Here is a 10,517-nt window from a genome sequence, read left to right on the forward strand (position 1 = left end):
AGTCTTCATATTTTTTTTTTAGTTGTAAACTATATTACTTGTTTGAACGACCAGCTCATACACTTGCTAATTATATTCTTAAATCTGTATTTTTTTTTCACCACGAAACTCGAATTCTCAACGTAAAATGGAGGATTATATTGGGGAATTAGCGACCCAAAAAGATGTGATTCTATGATGAAAAATATAAAAAGAACTATTGATGCATAACTTAACTAATGTATTTTAAGAGTATTCAACCATAACAACTTACCATTTAATATAGTAAAAGTATCTATGTGCCCAAAAGTGATATAAACACAAAACTAGCTACCTAATTATATAAATAATAGTTATTATTATGATAATAAAAGCCTTTTATTTAACACAAATTTGGATGTAAAGTTGAATTTGTTAATGACTTTTAATAATCAATAAATATTAATGTGAGGTTAGTTTTGAAGGAAAGAAGGCTTTTTGATTCCAAAGCAACATGGACCAAGCAATTTTTTTGTTACTATTAAATAAAGGAATAAATTACCTATCCAAAAGTAAGTCGGCGATAAAATATAAAAACGTATTATAAAATATCTTAATGTCTTAAAATGATGACGCATAAGAAAATATTAACTAAATAATTAGATAGATCCAGAATTAATAAAATAATGACGATCTTTTTTATTAAAAATTGTATAAATGTTGTTGGCCAACTGCTAGATTGTGTCATCATTGTTAACGATAGAAACATTAAGATAAACTTTTAATAGAAATAGTTACACTTATGGTGCCTATTATAATATGGTTAGATTACAATTTTGATATCAACTTCTTAAAGTTATAAGACACGTCCTTAGTGTTTGGCAACCCGTAAGTTTTACACTAATCAACGTTAAAAATGTACATTCTGTTGTTTATGAAATACCATTATTATAGCCTCCCGAAATTTGTAACTTTAAAGTAGTGACGTGCAAAAAGGATATACAAACTTTTTTCCGAATTAACTGATTAAATGGGTGGCTTTCGTGTTATCACCTACCAATTACGCTCAACTACAAGACATCATTCCCTTTTTAGCCTGCATCTGTTTAGCAACATATATGCGGTTTCAATTCTAGGTTTGTATGTTAGAAGATGTGAGTTGTGATAGTGGGAATATTGGAGATGGATGAGATTATGGAAGCCGCATATGATGAAAGATATGGATGGTGGTATTTGTGTGATTTAGGTTTATTAAAGATGTTTTGTGATTTTAATTTTTGTATGTTTGCAGGTGACCAGGGAGAAATGGTTTGACGATAGTGTTGGTTATAGTTAGCGGGAACCCAAACACTACTATTATGCTTATATGTGTCAATGCAATTAATTATACCCCGAACGCAATTATGAAGTCGCCTGCATCTATACACAACACGCGGGCCGCAAACTTTTGGCAAGTAGCCGGATTTGGTTTGAATATATGAAATATGTGTAATATAAGATAAATCAATAAAGTATAAAACATGTCATATCATGATACAATTAAATATGCTTGAATATGACGTATGGAAATTTTTTTATATATTGATTAGAAAAGAAATTAGGTACGGTATTGTTTAATACGATGACGAGACACTTAGAAATTACAAAAGTAACACGATTCTTCTAACTTGTTTTATATGAAAATGGCATCTAATTCATATTTAATTGAATTGTGAAACATTTTGTTTAATTCAACCAATGTTACCGACTTTTTAACATGTCCTTTGTTATTATGTTATCCTAAGTTTAGATGACTAGGTGCACGAGGCTATAACTATAACTTTAAGTACTATTCAAGTTGCTTGGTCTTGTCAAGAAAACGACATACCTTCAAGGCAAAAATCTCTATATTAAATGTTGATGTGAATTTGAATAATATTATTACATGAGGTACCCAAAAATGATTGCTATCCATTGGGCCCATGACACATCATATGTTTGTTCTAAATAGAAGGGGCATAATATACAAACCTCATAAATGAAGGGACTCAACAGCTGCATGCAAGTTGCTGCAGCACCTGGCCTTTGCTCCCTTCAAATTTGGCAAGGGGGCCACTCGCAATAAACGTTGGTGATCCAGATTGTCACCAATTTTAGTAGAAATCACCGCCCAAAGGCAACCACTAGCTTACAAACGCCATTTTGTTAGAAGCGAGACTCGAACCAATAAACTTCCTCTGGAGACAGTCATCGGGGTATATTATCTATAAGAAGTTTGTCCTATTTAGACAACAATTTCTGAACTTTTCCCGACAACATATAGTTGCTAGAAATCTAAAAAGACTTATCCCGACAACATGTTGTCGGGAAAAGTGTTGTCGGTATAGTTTCATCCCGAAAAATAACGTAAAAGCTTTCCCCACTACATGTCGTCGGGATAAATATGACAAAAACATTTTTAAGAAAATGTTTTATTCTTTAATAAAAAACATAATATTTTATAATTATAAAAATATAATATTCATTTATCTATGCCGACGACATGTTGTCGGGATAGATTTTAAATATTATTTTATTTCTTTAACTTACCGATGACATGTAGTTGGTATAGATAAATGAAGAAAATAATATTTAAACTCTATCCCGACAACATATCGTCGGGAAAAAAATTACATAAAATATTAAAAAAAAATCATTTATTTGTTTATAAAACGAAAAGGATTAATAATAAAAAAAAATAAAAAACCTTATACCGACGACATGTCGTCGGTATAGGTAAATAGCATCATTAAAGTTTGCTGCTAATGCCCCTCCGGAGATTTTGCCGGAAAACTTTTCAGGGACGAGTTTTGAGACTTAAAACGTAACAAACGCGAGATACAACGCAATGTCAAACATAATATCCAAACAACAAAGTTATAAACAACAACAAAACAATTTATTTCTCATTAAATCGGTGTTAATCGGTATTACAAATTACATACAAACACGAGATACGAACAACTTCAAAAATGAAATATAAAAACTAAGGAGATCTTGATGGTGGTAGTTTGAAGGATTTTTAATGGTGGCAAGACGGAGGCGGAGATGTTGACGGTGGCGTTTGACGAAGGTGGTGGCGTTTGATGGTGGTCGTTGAAGGTGACGGTGGTGGTTGAAGGCAGTCTAGATTTAATTGTTGCAAGTTGAAGGTGGTGGTTGATGGAGGGTTTGGTGTGAATGAAGTAAATGGATGGATGATGGAGATTTATTATTGAAATAAAGAAGATGGTGAAAGAAGGAGTGTTGTTAGCCATTGGATCAAAATTAATCAAGGGCCATAAAGCATTTTCAATAGATCACACGGATCATGACTTTTCCCGACGACATGTTGTCGGGATAGTACTCCACAAAAATAATAGCGGGTACATTTCACTTAGGCACTTAAGTTAAATTATTTTCAAAATATTTCATGAAACTTATCCCAACGACATGTCATCGGGATTAGTTAGCATATTTTTAATTTTTATTTGCTTTTTATTTATATGTATAATGCTTTTTAAAAAAAATAAAAATAAATTTTAATTTTCTATCCCGACAACATGTTGTGGGGATTAGTTTATATTTATTTTATTTTTATATGTTTTATTATTTATTGTGTATTTTGTTTTAAAAAATAGTAAAAATAAATTTTTATTTTTCTATCCCGACGACATGTCGTCGGGATACGATGACATTTATAATTTTTTTCTTTTTTAATTTATATCTCAAAAAATTATTTTTATATTTCTTAACTGATTATTTTTGTATTTGTAATACATACAATGATGGCTATATGCATACATACATACATACATATATTGATGATTACATGTCGTCGGTATATAGGTTTTGTCACAAAACGTTTACATACATACATTCATACATAACTACTTACATACATGCATATAAACATACATACACACATACATATATTCATACATAACTACTTACATGCATACATTCACATACATACACACACACATACATACATACATACATGTATGTATACATACATGGTTATATGTATGTATGTATACATACATGGTTATATGTATGTAGGTATGTATATATGTATGTACGTATCTAACCATGTATGTATGGATGTATGTAACCATCCATGTATGAAGTGTATGTAACCATCTGTCTATGTATTTAACCATGCATGTATGTATGTATGTATGTATGTATGTAACCATGTGTGTATGTATGTAACCATGTGTGTATGTATGTATGTAATCATGTATGTATGTATGTAACCGTGTGTGTATGTATGTATGTAACCGTGTATGTATGTATGTAACCATGTATGTATATATGTGTGTATGTATGCATGTATGTATGCATGCATGTATGTAACCATCTATGTATGTTAAGATTATGTATGTTCTCAAACGTTTTGAACAAATCCAAGATAGCGATGGGAAATAAAATATAAAACTTCTACCTCGACGACATGTCGTCGGTATTGGGTAGTTAATTTTTTATTATTTATTTCTAATTTAACATGATTTTAAAGAAAAGGAAAATTATAATATAAAAACTCTATCCCAGCAGCATATCGTCGGGATTGGGTAGTTAATTTTTTAATATTTATTTTTAATTTATGATGATTTTATAGAAAAGAAAAAATAAAATATAAAAAACTCTATCCCGACAACAAGTCGTCGGGATTGGATAGTTAATTTTTTATTATTTATTTCTAATTTAAGATGATTCAAAGAAAAGAAAAAAATAAAATATAAAAAAATCTATCCCGACAACAAGTCGTCGGGATTGGATAGTTAATTTTTTATTAATTTATTTCTAATTTAAGATGATTAAAAGAAAAGGAAAAATAAAATATAAAAACTCTATCCCGATAACATGTCGTAGGGATTGGTTAGTTCTTTTTTTTATTATTTATTTCTAATTTAAGATGATTTAAATAAAAGGAAAATTATAATATAAAAAATCTATCCCGACATCAAGTCGTCGGGATTGGTTAGTTCTTTTTTTATTATTTATTTCTAATTTATGATGATTTAATGAAAAGGAAAAATAAAATTTAAAAATCTCTATCCCGACAACAAGTCGTTGGAATTGGATAGTTCATTTTTTATTATTTGTTTTTAACCTACAATGATTTTAAAGAAAAGGAAAAATAAAATTTAAAAACTCTATCCCGACAACATGCCGTTGGGAGAAGTGTCGAGTCAAAGGTTTGGTTTAGTCAAACATTCTCTAGCGTATTAACAATTGACACGTGTGTTGACAAGTTAAAAAATTTCTGATTTTCTATCCCGACGACATGTTGTCGGGATAGGGTTGGATATAGCGACAACATCCTATTGTCGGGATAGGCGTTGTCGAAATAGGCTAATATTCTTGTAGTGATACCGGCGGTACCGTTAGAGCACTGCTCCTCCTTCTGTGAATGAATTAGTAGTTCTAGTGGCAAAATGTAATTGAAAATTGAAATATGTTTTTGTTATTTATAACTAAATAATTTATTAAAAGTATAATGAGACTAATGAGAATATCGGTTGTCAATTCAATGATTTGGCTTGATGGTAGAAGCAATATAATTTTGTTTAGGTACCATGTATAAATAACTATTTGTGATAATGATTTGCATACAAAATATAGGCATATTAAAATAAGAATAATAAACAAATTAGATTATGATTGTTCTTACTGTTAACTTCTACTTTTTAAAATTTGAAGACACTAATTAAATAAATGTCAACCAGATTATAAGCCACCACTTTTTCGATATTGAATAAATCAAAAGACTAAAATTAGCGGGTGGAGATCAAAATCAGGATTGTCATCAAATGACAATTTGTGTAATGTACGAAAGTATATTCAAACAAGCAACAACATGTTCAGAATCCTAAATAATAATAGAATGAAATAACACGTGTCATACGACAATTAATAAGACACAATACGTTTTGTTATGCTATTTCTCTTTGTGAGAGAGCATTCGTTCATGTTTTAAAACGAGCAGTCTCTTCGAAGCCATAGCTAGAGACACGAGATGAAGACACGCACATCATATATTGAGGCGTAAGTTGTCACAAAATGTTTAAAAATGATCATATGTGCATCATATTTTCCTCATTGTAAATGGTTAAATATCAAAAGATCGTTCAACTAGCAACTAGATGTAAATATATTATCCAAAAACAAAGTGAATGCTTAGCATAAAAACATACAGCTTATAAAACTTGTTCAACTAGCAACTAGATGTAAATATATTATCCAAAAACAAAGTGAATGCTTAGCATAAAAACATACAGCTTATAAAACTTGTTATAGTTAGACAACAACATGTTCTATCAAATGTTATAAACACTCTAAACACATCCATAACTCTATATGTACAATATACGGATTTACATTACGCCTATCTTGTTTTTAAGTTCTATCGATGCCACAGCTGTATCCAAGAATTCCTTAATATTTCGGGGCTTGAGACTATTGTAAAAGTTGATCTCTAAAATCACATTTAATTGTGTGATGAATAGTTGGACAATAACTTACTAGTTGGGTTGCATGTTCAAAGCTCATTACATACCAAATCAATAATAATAATCTACCTATATATTATTAAAATAAGACAGTTTTTTTACATGTCATTCAATTAAACCCTTCACACTGACTTTAACTTAATAGTTAGGTTACCATCTGGTTTGAAGCAAAAGGTGAAGATCATTTAGAGAGACTTTAAGTTATTTTAATAAAAAGACATTTATGTTGACTTTTCTTTCTTACTTTAGAATATTTGGTTTATTATGGATTTTTTTTGTAATTGTTTGAAACATTGTGTATTTAGTTCAAATCTTAATAAATAAATTAGATATTGTCATAATAAGTTGCATGATGGTGTCTTGTGAGTTGTGAACCAACGGTTCGCACTCTGACATTCCGCCATAGGTTGGAATGTGAGTGTGTGACACGTCAGGGCTATTCCTAGAATGTATAAGATCATTAGGGATGCTAGAGAAGACATCTTGGAGCATGAATGTGAAAGGTTTGATTTTGATTTTCAGTTGTATGTAGTAGAGCAAAAAGTCAAATTCGACATGTGTTGTAGTAGTAAATCATCAAATTTGAAACCTTCAGCTTTAGAATTTGGATTCAATTAGAAAATGATATATAACGGTTCGGAAAAGCACGAAAGTGCCCCCAACAACAAAACAATGAGGCGTGATCCATGGCATGGGGCGAAAACATGAAGCAGAAAAGACTATAGAGTCGTGGCGAAGATTTTATTGATTTTTTAATATCTTAACCAATCAAACAATTACATATCACACATTCTATTTAAGATTTACGCATAACAGCTGTAATAGATTGATAGGTTCGGATTTGAATAGTTGGGCCCGAAGTATACTTGTGCAAATGCATCAACCTAGCCCGAACACACTTAAAGTCATATAACTCGTACATAATATGTTCAATCCCTTTATCAAAACAGGTTAAACTAGTTGACGAGTTGTAACAAAGTTGCAAGCTGTAACATCCCATTTCCATGGTGAATATAATTGAATGTTTGTGTTCTCACATGGTGTCATTGGTGTGTTGCATTGAAGTAATCTAAAAGACTGAAACGTGTGGATATATCGAATGCTACAATTGCTTGGGGTTAATGTGTTGAAAGTGCCTAAAGATGAAAATACACGTTGTTGACTAGTAAGCGTCGTATGGTATTCTCATAAAACGTACCATACGCTACTTTGTGATACCATACGTTCAATGGATGTTCCTAAACCATTGAAGCATCATTAGTTAAACAATCTTGAATGCTTTTAACCATTTAAGATGGATCTCTCTTATAATACATCTCAACACCTAGCTCGCCCATACTCATGGCCAAAGGCTCTACATACATGTCATAAAGGCATAAGTGGCGTGGCACCATCCATACCGGTGTAATTAGACTAACGCCTCCATATATGTGACACATAGTATATATACATAGGGACACAAACGAGCCGAGCTGTTGGATTGATAAAAAGTTCAAAACAAGCCGAGCTTTCTCGAACTAGAACCTCAAATAAAGCTTGCTTAGTTATCGAGCTTGAGCTCATGCCTTGTATGAGAAGCTCATTTAGGTTCGTCGACCCTTAACGAACCTTATGAAATTTTAAGTTTTACTTATTTTGGGCTTCTATGTATTAGGTCAACACTTCACAACTGAGCTCGAGCTGAGTTTTGGCCTGTTTAAGATACTAAACGAGCTTTGTTTGTGCTTAGGCAGTTTAAGGTTTTTTCTTAAAATATAGAAAATAATAAAAAAGCTAAAAACAGGTTGAGCTTGAGTGCTCATAAGTTAAAACAAGTAGAGCTCGAACCTAGCTGAGCACGGGCTTTGTTCTCGTTTAGTCTAGTCGTAAAGTGGCGGACCTAGTATATAACTAGGGGTAGCCTCAGCTACCCCTCAACTTCTCACCGGTAGTACAAATTTTATACATGGTCGGTTTCGTATCTCGCTACCCCTGAAAAAATATAACGTTACCCTTGTTTGTTTAAAGTCCAACCAAATTAAAAGCTGAAACCAATTAAAGCCAATCAAATTTAAGCACAAACTAAATAAAATCATTTGTTTGGTTTTTCTTTATGCTTAAACGCTTAAACGTTTGATTTAGGTCGGACATCAACATTCAACAAAATAAAATTTCATTCAGTCGTGGCTTTCACCCCAACTGCCCCAACCCGCTGCATGTTGCAACCAAGTAGCCAACGGTTGATGCTCCTTCAGTCCCTCAGTCACTCGTCCACGGTTTGAATTCTACATTTTCAATTTATGTATTATTCTACTTCTACTTAAAATTGTAATTATTTATATAAATTGTTAATTTTAAATTGTTTATGGACGAATAAATGATTTTTTTTAACAGTGAACTTTTAATTTTTGTTGTCTTTAGAATTTGAACCCAAGACCTCCGGCCTCTCCAAACCCAGGTGTTAAGAAGGCTTTGCCTTTAGCAATGGAGCATCACCCCATTGATAGCAATTGAATGATTAATTATGGTTTGTTGGATATACGAATAATAGAAATTGGAAATTGTAATTGATTAGGGATTTAGGGTTTATGTATATTTTGAAATTGATAATAGATTTATGGTTTAAATTTTGTCCCTTTTAAAATTAGGGAACTTGGAAGATGAAACAACAAAGTCTTATTAGCAATCTTTTTAAACGAAAAATACAAGAAAATGATGATATCGGTCCAAAGACAAGTTAAAAAAAAACTATTGTATGAAATATGGTAAAAAAAATTCGTTTACATTGTTTGAAAAACGATAAATTTTTTTTTTGTATGTTACCCCTGAGATTATAGTTTATATCCGTCACGGTGGTCGTTATACCCTTGGTCAATCACTTGTAGAATTCGGTTCGTGGGTTGGTTGATGCCCACATCCCATCACATGTTATTGGTACAAGTCTTAAGACGTATGACTCGCGCCTTTCCCCCAATTGTGAGTCACCGAACCCTAAAACACCTTGATGATCAATTGATCAGTTGTTGATCAACTGATTGTTTGAACCGATGGATGCTTCACTAATTTCCGATAACGTAACAACACTCAACAGAAAGCATAACCATAATCTAGGGTTAGGGTTAGCCAATTCCACCACTCGCCGCCACAATTTCACACTCTCTTCACCGGATCAACACCGCCGAACACCCGAAATCCGTTCCCAAACCTTACCGATCGACGCCGTGGCTCCGCCGCCGGTGAAACCTACCACCATACCTAAATCACACACCACGAAACGCTCCCGCGTGAAACGCAGACGAAAACTGGACGGTGCTGGTGCTGATGACGGAGGATTCTTTGGCGGTGATGGTCCGTTTGGCGGCGGCGGCGGTGGTAATAACGGTAACGGTGACGGCGGTGGTTTTAATGAGTTTAATTGGGGTGAATCGGCGCCGTCACCGTCGGATCCGGCTTTTGATTTTGTTTATGAGTTGCTTACGTGGTTTGTGTTGTCGAATTGCTTGCTGTTTGCGTTCAAGCGAGTGGTGAGGATAGTGGTTGATGGATCTGGTGATCCTGGAGAGAGAAGGTTCCAATGAGGTTCGGCTTTCGAGTTGGTGTAGATTGAAATCGGTAATCGGATGGTTGTTTCGGTTCCTCAGATCGTTATGATGCAGATATTGTATATAATTTGTTATGCTTGTGTATATTATTATTTTTGTGTTTTGTGGTACTGATTGCTGTTATGTTATTGTGTATAGGCTGTAATAATTTGATTGATTAGGTTAGTTTTATGCCATTAGTTGTTGCCTAATGTTAAACGTGACCGTTTATTTATCGTGTGAATTGTGATGATTGTAGTAGTAATGACTGGTAATTTGACATCGGATGTTTCGATTGGTGAGTGGTGGATGCAGGTTGTTTAAGAGAGTGGATCATAGAGCCACTGTGAGGTGTTAAAATGGTTCCATGCTCTTGCAAGTTGCAATCTTTGTTGGTGTAGATTCGACTTCAGAAGTGTGGACCAGTGAATCAAGGTGAGCAGTTAATTGTACAAAATCTTTTAGACGTTTGAGAAGTGTTAGTATG

The 10,517-nt window shown here is 32.9% G+C and overlaps 1 protein-coding gene across 1 annotated transcript; it reads left to right on the forward strand.

The window, feature by feature from the left end:
* The first annotated feature begins 9,408 nt into the window (after positions 1 to 9,408).
* LOC143581867 (uncharacterized) lies at positions 9,409 to 10,242 on the forward strand. Its single transcript, XM_077064549.1, has one exon. The coding sequence runs from the start codon at positions 9,497 to 9,499 to the stop codon at positions 10,025 to 10,027; it is 531 nt and encodes a 176-aa protein (XP_076920664.1). The 5' UTR covers positions 9,409 to 9,496; the 3' UTR covers positions 10,028 to 10,242.
* The last annotated feature ends 275 nt before the right edge of the window (positions 10,243 to 10,517 follow it).

The sequence above is a fragment of the Bidens hawaiensis genome, unplaced genomic scaffold (assembly GCF_021521415.1).
Source record: "Bidens hawaiensis isolate Kalapana, Puna unplaced genomic scaffold, B.hawaiensis_p1.1 tig00031211_1, whole genome shotgun sequence".
NCBI classification, from domain to species: Eukaryota; Viridiplantae; Streptophyta; class Magnoliopsida; order Asterales; family Asteraceae; genus Bidens; species Bidens hawaiensis.

Coding starts and splice junctions, on each gene's coding strand:
- LOC143581867 (XM_077064549.1), top strand. CDS start 9,497: ATGGATGCTTCACTAATTTCCGATAACGTAACAACACTCAACAGAAAG.